The 23,392-nt window shown below is 39.4% G+C and overlaps 1 protein-coding gene across 4 annotated transcripts in view; it reads left to right on the forward strand.

Annotated features, from left to right (window-relative positions):
* Positions 1–23,392, forward strand: part of TAF1 (TATA-box binding protein associated factor 1) — a 38,026-nt gene that overhangs the window by 9,372 nt on the left and 5,262 nt on the right. For all 4 annotated transcript variants that reach the window (XM_085314859.1, XM_085314856.1, XM_085314858.1 and 1 more), the window contains 25 exons: positions 1,202–1,329; positions 1,426–1,533; positions 2,380–2,553; positions 2,655–2,828; positions 2,913–3,017; positions 4,372–4,572; positions 5,221–5,362; positions 6,161–6,291; positions 7,043–7,123; positions 7,492–7,641; positions 7,802–7,921; positions 8,087–8,262; positions 8,974–9,215; positions 11,397–11,610; positions 13,298–13,463; positions 13,628–13,839; positions 14,089–14,197; positions 14,403–14,501; positions 15,804–15,981; positions 17,480–17,551; positions 17,950–18,068; positions 19,755–19,847; positions 19,925–20,009; positions 20,523–20,590; positions 20,670–20,786. In XM_085314859.1, the coding sequence (XP_085170985.1) occupies positions 1,202–1,329; positions 1,426–1,533; positions 2,380–2,553; positions 2,655–2,828; positions 2,913–3,017; positions 4,372–4,572; positions 5,221–5,362; positions 6,161–6,291; positions 7,043–7,123; positions 7,492–7,641; positions 7,802–7,921; positions 8,087–8,262; positions 8,974–9,215; positions 11,397–11,610; positions 13,298–13,463; positions 13,628–13,839; positions 14,089–14,197; positions 14,403–14,501; positions 15,804–15,981; positions 17,480–17,551; positions 17,950–18,068; positions 19,755–19,847; positions 19,925–20,009; positions 20,523–20,590; positions 20,670–20,786 (3,464 nt within the window). The remainder of the gene's footprint in view (positions 1–1,201; positions 1,330–1,425; positions 1,534–2,379; positions 2,554–2,654; positions 2,829–2,912; positions 3,018–4,371; positions 4,573–5,220; positions 5,363–6,160; positions 6,292–7,042; positions 7,124–7,491; positions 7,642–7,801; positions 7,922–8,086; positions 8,263–8,973; positions 9,216–11,396; positions 11,611–13,297; positions 13,464–13,627; positions 13,840–14,088; positions 14,198–14,402; positions 14,502–15,803; positions 15,982–17,479; positions 17,552–17,949; positions 18,069–19,754; positions 19,848–19,924; positions 20,010–20,522; positions 20,591–20,669; positions 20,787–23,392) is intronic.

The raw sequence follows: 23,392 nt of genomic DNA on the forward strand, positions 1-23,392 counted from the left end.
TTGGTAGTCTTCAAGCAACCTTATGTAATTTAAGCATAGGCATATCTTGCTATACTTGTAAATGATCTGGAAAAGCGTATCGCTATGTAAGCTCTCAGGAAAGTAGAACAGTCATAAGGATTTCCTTACAGTTCAGAATGTTTTGGTATTAGCCAGCAACCTTGAAAATCACTCTTAACTTGATATTGATTAATTAAAAACAAGCTCAAACTACGTTTTTCCAAATCTGAAATATGTAACACTATTTAACATGTTTCCACAAATAGATGACAGATGCAAACCATTCTTAATTTATGTAGAGTAACATGAGATCTAAAAAGTTTCTTTCTCTGCATAAAGTTGACACAGATTCTGCTTCTCATATGAAAATCACACAAGAGAATACACTCTCCACAAATTGCTAACATTTTTATTTATTCTACTTCCCTGGAATTTTTCAGGAATCCCCTTTGGGTTCAAGTCCATATTACTTCTGGATTCAGACTCACTTTCATGTTGAAGAGATGTGGGAAAGAAAAGGACTATTAAACCATGTATTTGGGAACAGTATTGGCACTTCTTTCTCCAATGTTGACTAGTTTCAGCTCTTTAGAATAGCTTTCGGAGAACAGATGCTATTTCTTTTAATTGATTAGACTACTAGCAAGTTATGTTTTGAGCAATGAATACCCCAAACCATACCCATAGTCACTTTCCACCCACCCAATTCTACATAATACTGAAGAAGATAAGGTAGAAATTTAGGTTTGGTGCTTTTGTGTGTGTGTTGAGCTTGTTTCATCTTAGCATGTACACTGGCAACTGTACTCAGTACAACTATGTACATGGGATTAGTGCAGTTTAGCATCAGTAGCCCTTTAATATGGTCTGATGTAGTGTTAGTCAAGCACTTTGTGGTAGCTGAGACAGTCTTCGGGRGCACTTTGACAGTGGGTCTTTTCTGAAACAATATATATTGAAAATATCTAGCATTTGTACTACAAGTGCCAACTCTGTTCTTAAAGAGGACATTTTTTTACATTGTGGTAATTGGGGTTACAGAGGTAAAGGGGGAGGAGTGTTGGAGGAGGAGAATTGCCCCAGAAACAGAACAAAAAGGCTTAAAAGATCTTGATAAATCACCAGCTCAGTGGGAAGCTGTGGTGCTGAAAAGGGAATCTCTAAGATCAGTGCCCTAGAGTGTGTTTGCTTCTCTTTTTAGAAATTCCTGATGAAAAAGAAGAAATGACTTTGAACTCTCCATCCAAGGAGAACAAGAAAGAATCTTCGCTAAAGAAGAGTCGAATACTGTTGGGGAAAACAGGTGTCATCAAGGAAGAACCACAGCAGGTTGGCATGAGCTTTAGCACTTTGGGGGTTGGGAATGGCTTGGAATGAATGTTCTTTTTTTTTCTGACTTTTCTCTCTGTCTTTCTGTAATATTAGAACATGTCTCAGCCAGAAGTGAAGGATCCATGGAACCTCTCCAATGATGAGTTTTACTACCCCAAACAGCAGGGACTTCGAGGAACCTTTGGAGGCAACATCATCCAGGTAGTGACAGTACTGCTAGATAGASAGTTAGGGATAGAATGTCTTGGTAGAAGGTTTCTGAGAGTATGACTTAGGATTTGTAGAAAAATACATATTCAGGTTACAGTGGATCAGTTAAGTACTCATGTAAGAGAATTTTAATATAGTTTAATTAAAATGCTTAGAAAGGAGTTYGAACTAATTTTTCTTGACTGTCCCATCAAATAGAGGTGTTAARGTATGTGCTAGGTCTTAATGCATCATGTCTGTCTTCCTTTTGTTTGTCTCTTTTCTGCACTACTCGTATTGAAGCATTGATGGTGAGGGAATAAGTGGTGGCAGTACAGCAGAAATGAGGCTTTGCTTCTRCTACTGGTGTATTTTTAATCTGGATGTAATAAAAATAGTTAAGATATGAGTGAATTTAAGCTACTTCTGGCTTAGGCCTTGGTGAAGAGGTGATACTTCTTTTCTATTTCGTTGTGATACTGAATGTCGTCTTCTAAAACCTCAGCTGCTTACAGCTTCTTCTGTAATGCAGAAAATGTATGCAATTTCTCACTGATACGGATAGAGGTTTGCATGTTTCTAAGTCATAAAAATTCTTCTCAGTGGGTACCCTGTGGAACAGTAAATGAGAAGTAGTCTCTGCACAGCAAGAAAGGGTTGAATAACCAAGCCTAAGTACTTCCTGTCAAAGAGCAACATGTATGATAACACATGAATTTGAATGCACTACTGTTGTTATTAGCAGACATAAAATTACTGCTAGATTCTATGAGATAAGGTAGGGATGGCAGGACAGGAGGATGATGTTTGTTTTGAGATGCTATGTATAATTTTTAACATGTATTTTATTTTTATCAGCACTCTATCCCAGCGGTAGAACTTCGCCAGCCGTTCTTTCCCACCCATATGGGTCCTATGAAGCTCCGACAATTTCATCGACCTCCGCTGAAGAAATACTCTTTTGGTGCCCTGTCCCAACCAGGACCCCATGCTGTGCAACCTCTACTGAAGCATATAAAAAAGAAAGCCAAGGTACAGTAATTTCTGCCTTTATCTGGTGTCTGCTTTGACTCCATTTGCAGGGTATATGCTTGATGTACCGTTTCTCTAATGCTGTCTTTTTGCTAGCACAGATGAGAGAGCAGGAGCGTCAGGCTTCTGGGGGTGGAGAAATGTTCTTCATGCGCACACCACAGGACCTAACAGGCAAGGATGGAGATCTCATCCTTGCTGAATACAGTGAGGAAAATGCCCCTTTAATGATGCAGGTTGGCATGGCAACAAAGATAAAAAATTACTACAAAAGGGTGAGTATGTAAGCTCTGCTGTTGCACAGTGATTTTCTTCTGCCTCTCACTGAGTGTTAACTGTATCTTCACTGCACATTGCAGAAACCTGGCAAAGATCCAGGAGCTCCAGACTGTAAATATGGAGAGACTGTTTATTGTCACACTTCTCCGTTCCTGGGCTCTCTACATCCAGGCCAGTTACTGCAGGTGAGAAAGGCAGGAATAAGAAGATTGAAGAGTTGAACATGGGGTAATAGGTAAAATGTTACATGCCCTGATTGGTTATTGTATCGTAAATGATGCCCAACTTTCAACAAGAAGATTCAATTTCCAGTTATAAGTCTCTCTGCTTATCGATCATATTGCAGTTCTTGGCTTTTAGTGTTTTTTTTTTTTTTAATATCTCTGTTTTTAGAATTGTTGTAGGAAATGGTAGTATTGCAGGAAGTAAATTATTACACTGTAATGGGGTTAGAAATTTTGTTGTTAAAGAGGACTTCATTAGTAGAAGGCTAGAGCTGCTTCAGTGCTGAGGAACACAGTAAATAGGTGTTGGAGGGGACAAAGAGTGTGGCTGCATCATGCTCCAGGATGTGTGAGGTGAGCAAAACCTCAATTTTCTTCTGAGGGTTGTGCTGTTGATTGGATAGGTCTGCTGGATGCCAGTTACTAGTCAGGTTTTTTCTGGTGTTGAAAGACATTTGGTTGAGATGGGAGAAATTAAGAATGTTGTAAAGACCATCTGGTTACAAAATCCATGATAAATACAAAAATAAATCCATTCCAGTTAATGCTAATTGCTGTTTTTGCAGCAATAATTCTGTCCATGCTGTACCACAGGGAAAAAAAAAAAAAGGGATGTTGGAGATTCATAGCAGAACTGACAATGTTAATTGTTCAAGCTGGAAAGGACTTGATCAGGGATAAAGCAGGACTTCTGGAAGCCTTGAAATGAGGACAGGGACACCTTTGGGAAGGCTGTGCAGGGTGGATGAGAGTAGCAATGCGTAAGACTCACGGAAGCCTTACAGATGGAAGAAACTTACAGCAGAGGATGTTTTTAACAATTTCTGCTCAGTCTGGTRCCTCTTTGTGCCAGTTTTAAGTTCCTTGCCTTTAAAGCCTGAACAAATSTGCCACTGTGTTTTTCTAGTTGAGTTCTTACCACCTCAGTTTCTGAGCAAAGTTTCCAGTTCTCGTTTTTATGCCTTCTCCCACTCCCAGGCTGGGTATGTGTCCTTGTTGGTTTCTRTGACTGTGGCACTTTCCTGTGTATCTGTTCTTTCTGTCCTTTTTTGAATTACTTCTGTGAAGGTCAGTCCAAAGAGCCCTTCAAACTCTTTCTGCATTTGTTCTAGGCTTTCTTATGCTTTTGTGCTTCATCTCTCGTTATTCTCCGAGAAAATAAGGAATGTTCTKACTGCACATCTCAACATATTGTGACATAAATGATAGTGTACCGTTGATGACAGGTTTTTTTAAGCTCTCCTGAAAAATCTATATGTTAAAGAAATTTTGGTCACTATCTGACTTTAAAATTTTTCTTTGTTTCTTTTGTTAGGCATTTGAAAACAACCTTTTCCGGGCCCCTATCTATTTACATAAGATGCCTGAAACAGATTTCCTAATTATCCGGACACGACAAGGCTATTATGTTCGAGAATTAGTGGATATTTTTGTAGTTGGGCAGGAGTGCCCTCTGTACGAAGTTCCTGGTCCCAACTCTAAACGAGCTAACACCCACATCAGAGATTTTCTGCAGGTATGTGAATAGAGATACAGTCTGGAGTTTGCAAATGGAGATCATAGATTCTAAAATTTGGTAACAGCAGCTGCAAGCAAGACACTCCTACTCCACACACTCCCACCCCTTCCCAAATTAATTGATTGTCTACTGGGAAAGTGTAATTTATATTTTGTAGTTTGCAAATGTACTGCACGACCATTTGAAATCCCTTTCAGCTCTAAATTCTTGAATCAGTGATAATTCTCAATTTCCTTCCCATCTCTGTTCCCCTCCCTCCTTAAAGAAGAAGAAGATTTTTACCTTAGCTTTATCTTGGCCCATTTCATGTAGTCAGGAAGAACTGCATTTCTTAGGTGCATTTCTTAGGCTGAAAAATCTCTGCTGTTCTCAGAGTTCAATTTTCTGTTCCAAAGCATTAACACTTTCAATGTGTTAATATGCAAATTTTCAAAAAAGATTTTTTCTCCACATCTCATTCTCAAAAACTGCTGAACCTGAAAGCAGACATGTGGCTTGGAAATCTTTACTGGRTAAATTTATAAGAAGCAATGGTTTTAAGTAGGAATTCTGGACTAGTCTCTGTAGAAACACCATTGTTTACACTGTCTTTGCAGATTTGTTGTATTCTTTCCTCAGATATCACAACTTACTCTTGTTTTCTAGGTTTTTATTTATCGCCTCTTCTGGAAGAGCAGAGACCGTCCTCGAAGAATTCGCATGGAGGATATCAAGAAGGCATTTCCGTCGCACTCTGAGAGTAGCATCCGAAAGCGGCTAAAGCTTTGTGCTGATTTCAAACGCACAGGTATTTCAAGGTGTCACTTGGAGGTTGCTAATTGCTTCTCAGCCATGCAAACCAATCATCCTTTGCTACTTTGGGAGTTTCAGGAGGAGCTCCAAAGGAGGAGGTAACATYTCCTCCTGAACTGATAAATGATGTTTGAAACAATATGTTTAAAAAACTTGAATATAGTCTGGGAGATTCTTGTTCCAATGTATAAATGTATACTTTCTTTTTTGACACGGTTGTTCTTCTTGATGGTGAAGAATGACTACAGTATGGATTTTTATTTTTATATTTTTTTGACTTGTATGGTAGCGATGTATGACTGTTACATCAGGTTTCATACTTTCCTTCCCTCTGTGTATGGGTAAATTATTTTTTGCAAGCAAATGCACATCAGTAAAAGCCTGTCCCATTCTCATGAGTCCAGCAGTGCTCAGGGAGCCTCAGTTCTGATTTTAGCATATGCAGAATAATTAACAGACAATAGTACAAAGTTCTTTAGGCAAACTATAGGGAAAATTTGAGAGAGAAGGAAGTGAAAAGTGGGTTAAATGCTTTTGGAATGTAGCTTGTGCATTGACTGGGCATGCGTGTGTAAGACGGATACAAATGGTGCTGAGTTAGGAAGCATTGATTTAGACAAATGCAGAACACAAACACTGAGCACTCTTAGTGGTTTAATTGTCACAGATTTGTCATGCTTAGTCTGTTAGGTAGGATTGCAGCAGGATGCCAAGTCTTGAAATATAATTAGGATGATGGCGCAATCCAACATCARTATGAAACTACTCAGTGTTTGATCTATGTATTTTTCAGGGATGGACTCAAATTGGTGGGTTTTAAAGCCGGATTTCAGATTGCCGACAGAGGAAGAGATCAGAGCGATGGTGTCCCCAGAACAGTGCTGTGCTTATTACAGCATGATTGCAGCTGAACAGCGACTGAAGGTAAACATCACTCGTAGGCTACAGAGCAAGTTACTGTAAAGGATAAGGCTAGGAAAGACTTTCTGCCTAAAGCTATTTCTATACAGTTAGGAAAAGTAGAACCCTGACAGCTGAGCAACTTGCTAAATTTTTTTGCTGCATAGGAAGGGAGTTAAGTCCTTAGTGAAGGAACCATTATATTCTTACCACATATTATTTAGATATCGAGGTAGCCATGCTCAAAGGTAGGAAAGGGAAGATGTGAGCATCTTTATGTTTCTACCTGGAGCTCTAAAGAGCTTAAGAAAGTGACCAGTGTGCGAGAGGGCTGATCTCTGAGAGGAACTGGTTATTTTTTGAAATTGTGTGCAATAGTTGATTACAGASCTTGTTGAAATACCAGGCAGTTTGAGAGCTGTGATCCTCTGGTTCAGTTCTTGGCGCATAGTGAATCTTGCAAACATAACTGCCTGTACAAGTGTGCTTGTTCTGCAAGACAAATCTCCTCAGGAGATTCATAATATGCTTTTCATGGGGGGGATTTCTTCACTGTGAGAGTGACAGAGCACTGGAACAGGTTGCCCAGAGAGGTTGTGGAGTCTCCTTCTCTGGAGATATTGAAGTCCCGCCTGGATGCAACCCTGTCTAACATGCTCCAGGTGACCCTGCTGAAGGGGGTGTTGGATCTCCAGAAGTCCTTTCCAACCTTACTGATTCTGTGATTCTTTTCAAGATTTGAGGTTCTAATTTTTTTYCTAATATTTTTCTGCAGGATGCAGGTTATGGAGAGAAATCTTTTTTTGCACCAGAAGAAGAGAATGAAGAGGATTTCCAGATGAAGATTGATGATGAGGTATTGTTTGACATGCATGCACACATAATTTTCTATATACAAATATACTTAACAGGAGAAAAATAAGACCTTTTAAAATCAAATAACAAATTTCAAATGGGATTCAGCAAATCAGTTGTTTTTCTGCCTTTCCTGGGCACTCTTCTGCCAGCCTTACACATRTGCTCTTGCCTCTTCATGCTAGTTCTCCTTGGGCTATTTAGTGCTTCGGGGGTTTTAATGAGGGTGAATTCCACTGCTTATTCCTTCAGCTGCTGTGTTATATCATTTGAAAACTTTTCAGTCTTGGGGGGATCCAAAATAAAAACCTTGGCATTCTCCTTGGTGGGAACAGGATGGTGAGGATATGTTTCTGTTCCTGCTGATAGGTGCGCACGGCTCCATGGAACACCACACGAGCCTTCATTGCTGCCATGAAGGGCAAGTGCCTTCTAGAAGTGACTGGTGTAGCTGATCCTACTGGATGTGGTGAAGGATTTTCTTATGTGAAGATTCCAAATAAACCAACTCAGCAAAAGGTATTGTTCCCAAGGCTGGGTTGAACACATCGCCATAGCTGGAAGTCAGGCAGGAGAAGAGGAGTTAAATATGGGGTATGAGACAAGGAAAGTAGCGAAAGGTGAGCCTAGGAAAACCAATGAGTTAGGATATTCATAGACTCTGTTTTTCTCTGAACAGGATGATAAGGAGCCGCAACCAGTGAAAAAGACAGTTACTGGGACAGATGCTGATCTGCGCCGACTTTCTCTCAAAAATGCCAAACAGCTTCTGCGTAAATTTGGAGTGCCTGAAGAGGAGGTGAGCATGAGCCTTGAGCTAAATATAGACTTGTGGATGKGTTCGCCAGCTGGTGGAAGGGACATTCTTTTCTGCTCTGGCATTGTTGGAGGAGATGAAATTCACAGTCAGTTTTCTCAGCTGTGAGTCTCTAAAGCCCTTTCTAGTCTGATTTCTTCTTTTCAGATAAAGAAGCTGTCCCGGTGGGAAGTGATTGATGTGGTACGTACAATGTCAACAGAGCAGGCTCGTTCAGGAGAAGGTCCTATGAGCAAATTTGCACGTGGATCTCGGTTTTCTGTGGCAGAACATCAAGAGAGATACAAAGAGGAGTGTCAGCGCATCTTTGATTTGCAGAATAAGTAAGGTCTTATCTGATATTTACAGCCTTAAACCCCACCCTGCCCCCACCTTAGAAGTCCAGATCTGTGAATGCCTGGGGCTCTCTGATATGTAGTGGTATAGATGTTGATTCTTCTAGTTAGGCCCACAAAATACACTGCTGAGAAAGAGGGCTTTGACTGTTTATAGTTACTAATGGGATAGCTTTAGTGCCTTGTTGTTACAGACCTTCAGGAAAGGTAGAGAGAGTTATGTAGCCCACCATGTGTGATGGCATGAGATGTTCTACAGATGAGTAGTTTACCACCCTATTCTCTTTCTTTTTTTTTTCCAGAATAGCAGTTTGCCCTAACTCTCCTGGGTAGCAACTACCAATCCTATGTTCTATCCTTTGGGAGCTCCAGAGGAATTCATGCATTATTCCTTGTTCTTGCTCAAGAGCTGGCAATGGGGAGGGAATATAATGCTGTTGATGAGGAAGAAAGTGACTTGTTGAAGAGCGTAGGCTTGGGATGGTTGATCTTTTGGACACGGGAATTACAGAAAAACTGAGAAGGGAATATATTATGCCTGTTAGTCCCCTTTTCTTTTTTTTCTTTCTTTTTTTCTTTTTTAATAGCGCTGATAGGCAACATTTTCAGACCTTTGTGTCGTTTTTGCCTTCTATTTCTGGGAAGGTGACGGACTAATTTTTTTTAARTAACTGACTTTCAAGGTGCCTTCTGTTTCAGAGTTCTGGAATCCACTGAGATTTTGTCAACAGATACAGATAGTAGCTCAGCAGAAGACAGTGACTTTGAAGAGATGGGGAAGAATATTGAGAATATGTTACAGAACAAGAAAACTAGTTCTCAGCTGTCTCGGGAAAGAGAAGAGCAGGAACGAAAGGAATTGCAGAGGATGCTTCTGGGAGAAGACAGTGGCAATGACAAAGATAGGAGCAAAAAGGACAGGAGAGACAAAAAAGGGCTGTGTAAGTAACTAGAACGTGCCTGGGAAGGGATGTAGAACTGCGTGTCAGGCTGCAAAGTGTGCTGGTCTGGCCTCTCAGAGCAAAGCACAGATTCCTCACCGGGAGGATGTACTCATGTGTGCTTATCTGGGGTTTCTTCCTTGTCCTGAGCAATTACTGACTGAAAATACATTTACAGTATCTCCTTTACTCACAGCTTTGACTCTTCCAAACTATAAATACTCTGGTATTTCTTTAGATAGTCACTGCTGCTTTATGCTCAATTTTCTGKTTTTTTTCTTTTTTGCTTGTTTGTTTTGGGTAATCTTCTCAAGATGTGTTAATGAGTAAGCAGTTCATGGCACTCTGATTGCATCTGTTATGGACACAGCTGTATATATTAAACAGACATGCACAGTATGCAGGCAGCAGTGTCTGTTGCGCTTTGTGCTTTGGCAGTATTTTCAGGGGGTAGTTGGGCAGCTGTCAGACTTGGATCTCCTGGAGACTTGTGTATCTAAAATGCTTTCCRTCCTAGACATGTTCCTGATTTGTGGGTATAAGTGTTTGGCCTGTGAGTGAACGGTATGAGTGTCTGTGTGAGGACACACTGAGCACTGCTACATGTTGTACGTGTCTTAGCAAGGTTGAGCTCTGCTGAATCTGGATCAATGTTACTGTTGTAAATCTCTTTAACGAGGTATATGTGGAAGATTACCTGATGACTGTTATATTATGAAAAGATATCCAGTGTTATTTAGAACAAAGTCCCTCAAAGAAAATTATGGATGGTGCAGTCTAAACATAAGACAAGGCTAGCTTACCGGTTGGAAAACTGGACAATTACTGGCCTTCAGTTTCCCCCAGATCTCTGGGGCTTATAGTCAAAACCACCGTAACTGTATAGTCTGCAGGGCCATGTTGCAGTGGCTTCCAGATTGCACTTAGGCAACTGCAGGTCCTGGTTGACTGTAATTGTYGCTTTTGGCCTGACAATCCATGCAATACTGCACTGGAGGCAGTACAGAGTAAATGTTTGAGTACAGATCTGCAATGTTCTTGACCATTTTCTGAGACAGCTGAGGGTGTGGGAGGCTGAGTTTGTTRTATGTATAGTAACCAAATGATGATCAGATGTAATGTTGCCACTTCTTTAAAAGGTATTTTATGGTATAGAATGTTTTTCTCCAGTGAAGAAATGATTTTTACACAGCTCTGAAGGTCTCCCATAGAGATGAGTTCCTCACTTCCCATAATCCAGGGTTTTCCCTCCTCTCTTGTCTCCTGATCAACTCCCAGCTTGCAGCAGTATTCTAGTTGGGCTGAAGTGCATGTTTCTTGTTTGATCTCACCATTTTCCCCTTCCTTCAGTCCTTGAAATGTTCTCAAAGGATCTCTTCTCTGCAACAGTGACTGTCCTACCTTTACTGTTACCTGACTTCATTAGTGCAGACCTACTGTATTAAATAACATTCATCATGTAACATACTTAATAAGATCAGCTGTGGAAGAAGTTTACTTGTAATCTCTCTCCAGCTGAAGGTTAGGTTTAAAAAACTTTACCATATCTTCTGTAGGCAATTCCTTATCTATTTGCAATTTCTGTCCTACCAAGAAATAGTTAAAGGCTTCTTTATTTGGCAATTTTTATTTTCAGACTTTGTAACAGAGTTCTTTCTGTGAACTCCTTTAAATGTGAATAATTTAATAGCCTGCCTTTGTTTCAAAATTGATGGAGTGATTGGTGATGATAAAAGAACATGGACAAGCAAGGAAGACTTAATAGTGCTTATTCTTGCCTTTCAGTCAATGACCAATCATCTTCTGTCTCTTAAATATTTCTGTTCTTTTTTTCTTTTGACCAGAATAGTCACCTAGTGCAAATATGTAAGCTGAATTTTGTAATGGAGGGTAGATGCTAAGTAAGACGACTAGACACTGAAACTATTTTTAACATTTTGGCACACATCACTGTATTGTCAAGAAAAGATCTCAAACAGGGTAGATTCTGTCACYGTGCTGTTTGTTAACCTTCTCTGTGTGTTCTGGGTTCCAGAGATAAGTTTGTTCAGTTGCTTGAACAAATGAGCTTGCCTTAGGTTTTCTCATCCTTGGAAATTTCTAAGCCAGAACTGCTTCCTGTATATAAATGATGTTTCTACAGCATGCAAGAGATTAAGAGTAAATAAAACTCTCTTGTAGCATCAGCTTCTGGAGCTTCAGCAAGTTCTCACAAAGATGATGACACAGCCTCTGTAACCAGCCTTAATTCGTCTGCCACTGGCCGCCGCCTCAAAATCTATCGCACGTTTCGAGATGAGGATGGGAAGGAATACGTGAGGTGTGAGACGGTTCGAAAGCCCTCTGTTATTGATGCCTACTGCAGAATACGGACTACCAAGGATGAAGAGTTCATGTAAGACTTACGTGTTTTTCTTGATTTGCCCATAGATTGGTTCATACTGTTGGCAGTAGGAAGAAACATCGGTGGTTAGTTTCCTTTGCCCTGTGGGGACTATTTGCTGAAAAGTGCTGTCTGGCATAACTGAACTGGAAATGCCACTTTTGTGGCTGCTGATAGAAATGCTTGGTGACTGTTGTATAGCGAGGAGAGATTATTTCTTGTGGTCTTTGGAGCAAACTATTATAGAGTTCAGTTTTAAATATCCCRAAGAGAGAAGGCTATCAGAATAGAGAATAGAATCTAAGATAAAAATCCAAGTGTTTCTCTGTGGACTACAGAAATTTGAAAGGCCCCAGCAAAATTCTACCTCCCTTCTATTGGTTCTATTTTATACCATCAGTATATTGCTGTCTCTACCTGGTTTCTGTGCATAGCAGATTATTTTCCTTGGTTACCATCTAAAGCCCTTCATGTTACCAGTGAGCCAGAGCATCAGTAGTCTTCTATAGAATAGAATCTTTTCATTGTGCTTTATTAAAACTCTCTGAGATAGTCCACRGACGATGTGGAAAGATAATAAATGTGCAAAATTGAACACTAAAATATGGAAAAAGTGCCAGATTTAAAGCTGTCTGCGGAATGCAATCACACAGTTAAGCACTATTAGATATATGCAGAAAAGGATAATTCTCTTCAGTCACAGTCCTGTTTCATTACGGGTGTGATGCAGGATTGTCTTGTGAAGGAGACTGACTCTTGGGGTTTTAGATGTGTTCTTCCAATTTATGGAAAATGTTTGGTGAATGAGATAGGTGCATGAAGAGAAGGTAGGTGCACATGAAGAGAAGAATGAACAAGAGAGAAAAATTAGGCTTTTGCAGCAGCTTTCTTTGAGAAGTTGCATTTTTGGCTGAAGTCACTTAAAATTATCTGGATGCAGAAGGAACTCAATTCACTTTGGCAACATTTAGCTGTGTCTTAAATCAGGCTTCCAGTGTTTTAAAGTTAAAGCGTATTCTCTTGTTTTATGCCTGAAGTCATTGGAGTATGAGCTTTGAATCTGTGAAATTCAAAATATTGTGCAGAATGGTACTAAGTTTCCTATTTTTTGGCGTCTAAACCCAGTGACAACTACTGGCAGGTATGATTAAATTGGTCCTCATGACTTTAGTCCTCAGACCTATGAAATGATGTGATGTTGCTTTGTTAGTGAGGCATTTGGAAATCATAGTAGTGCGAATTGTAGAAAGGTCCTCTGACAAGTAAKTGCTTGAAATAATTATGTATGGAAACCTGTCACTGTAATTGTTTGGAGAGAGATTTAATGGCTGTGCATTTAGAGAGTATTACGTATTTTGTGGACTGATTAACTATGATTCTGAGGGGAAAAGATTCTGTCCGATCATACAGTTATTTTGTATAATGTAATGTGTAAAGGGACTGAATTGAGGTTGAATAGACAAAATTATTTCATAACCTTAATGTTATTTGTAATATCTTTATTCTAGAAAGCTATGTGTTTAAATAGAGTCTTAAAAATAATGCGAAAAATGTTCGTAGCAAAAGAAGCCAGCCCTTTTATTCTCTGGCTCCTCCCAAGTTTTGTGATGGAGGTTCAAGTCCAAGGAAAATTAGATTGATGGAGGAGCACCTGGTAAATCATCGATTCAGGGGAAGATTTTTTTTTTTTTTTTTCCAGACGAAAGTTTGCTCTATTTGATGAACAACACCGTGAGGAAATGCGAAAGGAGCGGCGCAGGATCCAGGAACAGTTACGAAGGTTAAAACGAAACCAGGAAAAAGAGAAACTTAAGGGCCCTCCCGAAAAGAAGCCCAAGAAAATGAAAGAGCGTCCAGACTTGAAAGTAAGCATATCCGTACATAAACCATGCTAACAAATACCGTGTATCAGAAGTTTTCTGTTCTGTGTTGTGTGAAAGGTCTGACTAGGGGGATTTTATAATAGTCTGYCTCTATGCTAGTAGTCTGTGTATGAATTCTGATCTGTTATCTCTCTCATGTTTTGTAGCTAAAATGTGGAGCTTGTGGTGCAATTGGCCACATGAGGACTAATAAATTCTGCCCTCTTTATTACCAAACAAATGCCCCACCTTCTAATCCTGTTGCCATGACAGAGGAGCAGGAGGAAGAGCTGGAAAAAACAGTAATTCACAATGATAATGAAGAACTCATCAAAGTAGAAGGAACAAAAATTGTCCTAGGAAAGCAACTGATTGAGAGGTAAGGGAAGAAGCAGAGGAACAGCTTGATAGTGAGAAAAACTAATTTAGAACTGAGTGCAGACTATTCATCACGCATATAGTAATCACAGGAGTAAAGTGATCAGGGTTTACACAGGCTGTTACTACAGTATTTAGATTGTTTGTTTGGTATTATGGCAGATGGGACTAGAGCCAATACTAAGGGACAAATGGACTTCTTCACAAAGAAGATGGGAGAAGAGTGTTATTTTTGTTTCTTTTTACTTAGTGCAGATGAAGTTCGCAGGAAATCGCTGGTCCTGAAGTTCCCTAAACAGCAGCTTCCTCCAAAGAAGAAGCGGCGAGTAGGGACAACTGTTCACTGTGATTATCTGAATGTGAGTCGAGCTGTTACTGAGCTAATTTTATTGTCTTTGTTTCTGTTTGTACCAAGTAGCCAGTTCCTTTACAGCATTTGTGCTCGTCAGCATGCAGCAGAGGCACCTGCTCATAAAATTAATGAACTAAGTTGTCTAGAATTTCTGTAGATTACTATTTTGTGTTTTGGAACTACCTTAATTTTTCTGCCTCTTATTTCTTAAGCGTCCTCATAAATCCATTCACCGACGGCGAACAGACCCTATGGTGACACTGTCGTCCATCTTGGAGGGCATCATCAATGATATGAGGGATCTTCCTAACGTAAGTTTAGCCTATGAGACCAAAAACCTGTGACCTAAGCAACATGGTTGAAGTAGGAAGTGTGCTGTAGAATCTGAAATTATGCTAGACTGCCCTCAGATAAGTTGTGTTCTAACAACCCCTTCTTCCTCCCTGACTCTGCTTTTTTTTTTTGTGGGCTGTCTCGTCATACCAGTATCCCCTGATGTTTTTTTTTCCCTAGTTTTCTGTTTTGTTGTACTGCAGGTAGTGTTTGATTTTAAACTGAATCATGCAGGTTGTCTAGGTTGTGTGCTAACTTAAGGCTTTTGTGTTTTGGGAGAGCAATTGTGGCTTTTTAGCACAGAAGACATCTTGTATTTGCTTTGCTTTTCCCCTGTGTCTTTTGGATAGATTTGGGAAATATCTTTTCCTTAAAGGCTGTGYTTTTCAGATTGCTGTCTGCTATCATGAAGTACATGATTTTGCTACCACAAAGGCAATTGACAGAAGAATTGTTCTTAATGTTGATTTACAGTGTTCCGGTTAAGCATGTTTGTTAAATCTTGTTGATAAATGCAATTCATATTGTAATCTTCCATCTGCAGAAAAGCTACTGACTTCCTGATGTCAGTGCATGGGTCTACATTTGCTTCACAGTAAAGGAATTACTTTTTCATTTACAAGGGCAAGAAAATTTTGTTTTTTAATAAAACAATAAGGCTTGCCTACACATGAATCTTTATTCACGTTAAGGTAGGGAACATTGTGAGGACAAATTGCTGAGATGACAGCACATCTTTATGGCTGTTTATTAGAGGATCACCTTACTCCACTTGGTGTGTACCACATCATAAATTATTTCAGCTCAGAATGTCTGATTAGAAAATAATATTGACTAATCCTGCGTGGATACATACTCAAAATCTGGAGTTGATTTTTTTTTTTTTCCTTCTCCCAACAAAACCAGCAAAAGTTGCATGGCACAATTGACTCATCAAAGATTGCAAAAGCAAGAACTTAAAGCTAAGATTTGAGTTGAAATGATAAGGTTTGAGTTGAAATGAGAATTTTAAAGTTAAATTGCTTAAATTCTGTGCTATATATTTAAAAATTCTACTTAAGAATCCTTTGCAGGATTCTTCTTTTCCGTAATGATATCAAAGTACGTCTTGTAAAAGAAAACAAAAACCATCATGGGGCTGATGCTTATCGTGTTTTCCTTGGTGCTTAGGGAACTGATGGTGTAAAGGCTTTGTATGTTAGTGTCCATTCAACTGTAGAGGTTAAATTGAGATCAACAATTCATGTTAATTAATATATTTATTTTTTCCTTTTTCTCAGACATATCCCTTCCATACACCCGTAAATCCAAAAGTTGTCAAGGATTATTACAAGATTATTACTCGGCCAATGGATTTACAGACCCTGCGTGAAAATGTTCGTAAGCGGCAATACCCATCCCGGGAAGAGTTCCGAGAACATCTGGAGCTGATTGTTAAGAACAGTGCGACTTACAACGGTAAGTCATTAACAAAGGAAGAGAGTCTGTGTTTCTGTTAATGTGCTCTGTGAGAGGTGAATCTTTTTCTTTTAGAAATAATAAAACAACAGAAAAGCAGTGTAAGTTAACTGTTAGGTGGCAACAATAAATAAATATTTTTCTGGATATACCTGAAAGATTGTATAAATGTTAATGAGCTAATTCATAAATAAGAAAGAAGTGAAGCTGACATGTAACTATATCTAAATGGTGGCTGTGGTGTAGTAACTAAAGCTCAGTTATAGATGTATCAGTTACTGGAGAAATTGGTGCATATATTAAGTCAAACTCTATGCTGAAGCAAAGARCTGCACATTTCCTAATATAGGTGAAGGTAAGTAAAACATTACTTTCAGTAGACTGTCCTTCATTATTTCTTTCAGATGTGGATCAGTGGGGAGATGCTTGTGAACTTAGTTTCTCAGTATTATGATTTGGTGAATGAATCTTTCAATATAAATAGGAATGATACACACCTTTTGGAGCCACTGCCCTGGAGCATGCAGCTTTGAGTAGAGTTAACTGTAATAATTTTGCACTTTTTTCTTCTTAGTTGCAATAAATTTTCCCCTAAATAAGAAAGTCAGAAAGCTAGTTTAAAAAACTAAAAGCATAGATTCTGCAGCACAGCATGCAGCTGCTAGGGAAAAGTGCTGATTCATTGAGCAGATATGGGTCAACTGTATTCTGGCTGCTGCTAACAAAAGTCTTTATCTAAAAGGTATACGTTAGACAACGAAAATCTCCCAGCTGCATTGAGTGTCTCTGGACTGTTCAGCAGTCTGGGTGATCCTGACAGCATTGGTTTTGTGCCTTTACTACCTCCTTTATTGTTATGACAATGGAGTCCCTGTTTTATTCTAATTAAAGAAATTTCTTTCATAGTTCTGTTGCAAATAGTCATATCTGTAACTGAGGAATCATGACATTTTCTAGAGCTATGGTTCTCTGAGTATTCACCTTACAAGTTCATCTTTCCTTTCTAGACAGCCTGCTCCATTGACTGATTCTAATGAAAAAAACAGAAATTTCATGACTTACYCTGTGAAAGTTTGGAACAATTGGACTGCTTAGAGGCCAGGCTTCCATAGGCGCAACTACTTTTCTGCAGAGTTTCCAAAACTTAACAGAATGTATACCAGAAATGCAAATACTTGTTACAAGTAACATTTTTTCATATAAAACCTGTACTGAACTTGAGAAATTGTGTACATTGAGGATATAATCTCAACTGTAGTAGAAATCTAACCAGTGATGCTTAGGAGTAAGGATTAACTCATGTGGTTGTGTACTAGGTCTTGATAATACTTTCCAGTATTATATCATCAGGATATAATCACTGATGTTTGGGGAAGGGGGGGGGGTTGTTTGTGGGGTTTTTTTTTTTGTTTTTGTTTTTCCCCCCCCCCCCCTCTTTGAATTCTAAAAGCTTCCATCATGATCAGGGTACCTCACTGTACTTGCTGTGTGTTTGCAGGACCAAAGCACTCCCTGACACAGATATCTCAATCCATGCTGGACCTGTGTGATGAAAAGCTAAAAGAGGCAAGTCTTGTCAATGAGTTCTGATCAAAGTGGAGAGAGAGGGATGGTCAGGGTGGTTAAGGAATTTGAGGATAGGGCATGTGAGTAGACAGAACATAGAGCTTAAAAGACAGAGAGTGGAAAGAACAAGGGAACTCCTCCTCCCTACCCCCAGTGATATATTTGAACTTTTACAGTTTTAAGCAGTTCACAGTGGATTCTCTTTCAAGAACATAGATGCTTATTTGCTACGCTAGTTACTTYATCTTGTATGTAGGCTTTTATCTAGGCTATTATCCCCCCTTATTTGCAAGTGTCTTCATAAAAATGTGAATGGGAATCTCCTTAGGTTAGAGTAACTTGATATTATYAGTTATTAATGTATTATCAGGTGCTGATGTTCCTGAATTTTATTTCAGAAAGAAGATAAACTGGCTCGGTTAGAAAAAGCAATTAATCCTCTCCTGGATGATGATGACCAAGTGGCCTTTTCCTTCATTTTGGATAACATTGTCACTCAAAAGATGATGGCAGTTCCAGATGTACGTTGGTTGAGTACCATGTGTTGCATGTGTGTGTAAATCTAGTTCCTACTAGTGGAGATAYGCAAAAAGTCCTGTGGCCGTATATTGGAGGGAAATTTTAGTATGTTGTGGCTGTTATTACACTGTAGAAAGAGGAGTGCTGTGTCGGGGTGCTGGGCTGTAGTTTTCTGACTGCCACAGACATTCCTGCATTTACCCCTTTTCACTAGAGTAAAAGTCTGTAAGTGAAGGTTGGTTTCCAGTCCTTTTTCTGCTGTTCTCACTTACGGATAATGTTGGTGTCAACCTCCCATTTTTGCCCTCTTAAGGGTGCTGGGCAGCTATAATGAAAATATCTTTAAAATGTATCATAGAAATGGAACATATTGTTCACTCACTATATATAGTGCTTTTGTAGAACTCAAAGTAGCCTGCAAAGGTGCAGTTTACAGRTGCACACCGAACACAAGTTGATTTTTTTAATGGATCAAGTTCAGTCAGTGTAGTACTAGTTTGCATTAGTATAAAACCGCCCTAAAGCTAAACTAATAAAACTATGTACATAAGGGCTTCAGGGCCGCTCATCTATAAAATATATTGTGTCTGAATGAAGTAAGGAGCAAGAGACTCCAGTGGTTTGACTRTATATCAGAAAGAGGGCTTAATGCCTGTTCCCTTTAAAAGTTTGACAGCCCATCATTTTTTTCACCAGATTCTCTTTTCTGATGTTTAGGAACAGATTTTAGAGTTCTTTTTTCAACCCCTTCGTACCATGCTGAACTATTAAATCAGTGTATATAGCCCCGTTGTGAGCTCAGACTTAGGTTTTTGTTCTTTGTTATATTAAACAAAGCAATGAGTGTTCTTAATGGACATTGCAGTTATATTTTGGAAGAAACAGTGATGTTAAATAGAAAAATCTTCTGCATGATAGAGTATTTTTTTAATTGCATGCTCCTCCTGTCAAACAGATTTCAACAGGTGAATTGCATGCTTCTCCTGTCAAACAGATTTCAACAGATCATTTATTCTGTGCCCCTTCTGAAGCTAAGTAATTGGATTCAAGATGCCATGTAATAAATATTTCCTGTACTTGTTGAATCTCAATCTGTTCTGAATYAYAGAATCAGTAAGGTTGGAAGGGACCTCTGGAGATCATCTAGTCCAACCTCCCTGCTCAGCAGGGTCASCTAGAGCATGTTAGACAGGGTTGCATCCAGGCGGGCCTTGAAGATCTCCAGAGAAGGAGACTCCACAACCTCTCTGGGCAACCTGKKCCAGTGCTCTGTCACTCTCACAGTGAAGAAATTCCCCCTCRCGGTCAGGCGGAACTTCCGGTGCCTCAATTTCTGCCCATTGCCTCTTGTCCTGTCACGTGGGACAACTGAAAAGAGTTTGTCTCCGTCCCCTTAACACCCTCCCTTCGGGTGCTTATGCACRTTGATACAAACCCCCTCAGTCTGCTCCTCCCCCGGCTGAAGAGGCCCAGCTCTYGCAGCCGTTCCTCATAGGGCAGATGCTCCAGCCCCCTGATCATCTTCATAGCCCTATGCTGGACTCTCTCCAGTAGCTCYATGTCTCTCTTGTRYTAGGGAGCCCAGAACTGGATGCAGTACTTGAGAATTGCTTTATGAAATTTGTAGCTCAAACTATAACAAATTCTATGTGGAAGCTTTCTAAACTTGTCTGTTTTCTTTCCTTCAGTCTTGGCCATTTCATCATCCTGTTAATAAAAAGTTTGTTCCTGATTATTACAAGGTGATTGCTAATCCAATGGATCTGGAGACTATCCGCAAGGTGTGTAGCYTGAATTGTGCAGTCACCTGAGAAACATTTAGACTTGATTACTTACTGGGTGACAATCTCTMTTCCAGAATATCTCCAAACACAAGTACCAGAACAGAGAGACTTTTCTGGATGATGTTAACCTCATCCTTGCCAACAGCATTAAGTACAATGGTAGGTTGTGATAATAAAGCTTCAGCCTTCTTCTATCCTTAAATAAATACATCTGTGCACCTGTTCTGCAGTGCTGTCAGGGTCAGAAGCTGTGAATCCTGAGCTTAATTGTTGTTTTCCTTTCTGAGAAAAGAAATGCGTAAACACTGACGTTTTAATTGTCATGTGATGCCAAAATCTTGTTCTGCAGAATGGGACAATTGTATTTGGGGAGGATTTTCTGCCTGYTCACTACACATCTCTGTTTCAGTGATTTGTTCCATATGCTTGGGAATTTCCTTGAGAATGACAGGGAACAGCTTTCATATCTCCAAAACTGTGTTTTTAATGTTGATGCAAACTGGTTGCTCTTTGCTAGCTGAATGTGAATCCTGTTTTATGTTTCTCCTCAGTTCCAGAGGTGGGATTTAACAGATTGTGTTTTGAGGATTGTATAGCCAAAACCAGTCTTTAGTCTCAGCAGCTGGCCCTGAGTAAATGTCCAAAGGCATAGAGATTTGTTTCTTTTTGCAGGGCCAGACAGCCAGTATACAAAAACAGCCCAGGAAATCGTAAACATCTGTTATCAAACCTTAGCAGAGGTATGTGGACATGTCTATTGTAATGTTTTCRCATGTTTAAGTTTTGTTCTGCAACTTTAACAAACTGCTTTGTTCTTAGTATGATGAACACTTGACTCAACTTGAGAGAGACATTTCTACTGCTAAGGAAGCAGCACTAGAGGAGGCAGATCTGGAGAGTCTTGATCCTATGACGCCTGGTCCCTACACTCCACAGGTAAGTGACCCAGCATTCTTTTTTTAGTCTCAATCTGCTGGATGTTTGAGCTAAGAGGTGCCTCGTTTACTGTTCCTCTTTCCASTACTGTTCCTACTGTTCACTGTCTGCAGTTTGTCTTTTAGTATGCTATCTTGTTTTGTGGTGCRCTGACAGCTGTTCTTAAGGATAAATAGGAGAAGCAGTTATTTTGCCTTAGAGTGAGATGCATAAAATAAAGTCACTTCCCAGACCACTTGCAAAACTGATCTCAAGATGAGCTATGTGGGTAGTGAGGTTCAGCTGAATGTTCGTTGCAAATTCAAAGGCTATATAAGTTAAACCCTCAGAAGGCAAGCAGTGAAAAGGTAAGGAGAATATGGGGAAAAACACCAGTAATACAGTGCTGAGAAGAAGCCAGGAGAGCTGTTTGGTGAGGATATTCTTGAAGAGACTTACTGAGCAAAGAAACTGCCCAGTATGGTCAGTGAAATATGACTTTTGTACGTTCTTTGATGTGATTCTTTTCCTTTCTGCTACCATCTATTTTGCTTCCTAGTGGAAAGAACACTTTTGACTCTTTGTGGTTTTACTATTTTAGGAAACAATTGTGTGTGCGTTATTTTGTATATATTGAAGGTAGAATGACAGACTGTTTTTGATGTTCACAGAATTGGCAAACCTTTATAAGCCAATCATGCTGTTCCCTCCTTTGCCCCCCCCATGTTTATTCTTGCCTTGGGATTTTTTTCTTTAAAAACATCAATAAAAAGATTTTTATCCTTGAGTAGGAATGACAGTGAAAAATAACAATAGCTTTTGCAATATCAAAGAAAACTTGAATTCATGTTACTGAAAATACTCATTAGCTCTATGATTTGGAATTTGCCCTATGAATTAGATATTCATTCAGGCTATATCATCCTAATGTCTGAGGTGTCTTTTTTTTCTTCAGAAAAACTGTCAAAATTCTTAAGCCTTGAGAAAGATCTGTCTGCTAACAGCTGAACGATCCAACTCTGAATGTTGTATATCCRGAGTAGGAAAACTGAACAAAGCATTGTTTGCAGTAGTTTCTCCTAGACCAACAATGATTTTTTTTTTCCTTTGCAAGTCTTGTGTTATTACATGTGGAAAGCTGCCTTTAGTTTTAGTCAAGATCCAGTAGAAAAGAGGGACTTGAAGTTCAGGTACAATTTAAGGACCTGCAACATTATTTTTAAGAAGAATAATGAATTTAAAATTTGCTTAGGTGATAATTACACAGAGATTACATGGCTGGCATCAGGATAACAGGCTACATACGCTTTATTGGGCAATGTTTTAACACCGTTCCTCCCTCCTTAGAAAAAGAACAAAATGTTTAGGGAGCTAAACAGGAAGGAAATTGCTAGGAATGATAAGGAGTTAAGGGGCTGGAAATACTGAAACTGAGTATCATGAAAAAGGCTTTCCTAACGATGGGAGGTGTCAGGCTGCCAAGGGAGGCTTTGGAGATTTTTTGTTGAAACTGGCCTGTTGACACATTTAAAATGAGATTAGATGGAATTGAGGACTACTCCAATTCCTCAGAGAAAGAGTGTCAAAAATATCCTTCTCTGTCTCTGATGGTTTCCTTTCCCAAGAGCATTACTTGTTCTGAATTTTTTCCAAGTTGGTGGTCAGGAAAAGAGGTCAGAAGAGTGAACTGCCTGTTGGTTGTGCGTGCCTTCTCTGTCCTTGTTGAAGGAAGCTGCTCCCCTAAACTCATCATTTGGCAACCCTTTCACTGTGCTGCTTGGCTGGAGGTATACTCCCACTTCCTGCACTCTCAAACTTGTCATAGATTGCAGGTCTCTGATGGTTTCTTGGCTTTAGATCCTTTTAGTCAGATGTAGTTGTGATGACTAAAATAATTCTCCCCATATGCATCTTCAGGAGTTGGACTCTYAGATATAGAAAACAAATACAGCAAGTAAAGGACTGTTTATGGTTTACATGTCTGCTAAGGTTCTTAGGGAGCCTGTTTGGCCTAACTGAAAAAGTATTGCTGCTGTTCTTTAATAATTTCAGGATTGGCATGATACTTAAACTATGTATTATAAGGGCATTTGGTCAAAATCCTAATCTGTGGTTCCTCGTTAACTCTTCACAGAGATCAAATGGAATGCAAACTACAGGCTGACTTTTACAGCACGTTATTCAATCCCCCCCCCCCCCTTTTCCTCTATCTTACTACTTTTAGGGATTCACGATGAGACAGTGATTTACACAGAAATGATTGAAAGTTGAAATTTTACTATTTCATATGTTGTAAAGTAGTTTGTGTCCCATTCTGATAGCAGCAGTTCTTCAGCATTTGTGTTTATAACACTACTTACATTATAAAAAAATAAAAAGGGCCATAGTGAGTCAAACCACAGGTTGATGTAATCAAGTCCTCTGGCAGAAGTGAGTTGATGCAAACATACAGTGATCCTTCTTACGGTGAAGCCACTCTGCTTTTGGCAATTGAGAGCTCAGGCACCTTAAAATGGCATTGTATCTGGACCATTGCATCTATGAGCTGCAGAGGGAAATATTTTTTTGCAAATCTCCACAGTCCTTTTGGGGTCCATTTACAATTTTGGCCTCTACAGGATTGCATT

The sequence above is a fragment of the Rhea americana genome, unplaced genomic scaffold (genome assembly GCF_003343005.1).
Source record: "Rhea americana isolate MKP2758 unplaced genomic scaffold, rheAme1 scaffold_413, whole genome shotgun sequence".
In the NCBI taxonomy this organism is placed as follows: domain Eukaryota; kingdom Metazoa; phylum Chordata; class Aves; order Rheiformes; family Rheidae; genus Rhea; species Rhea americana.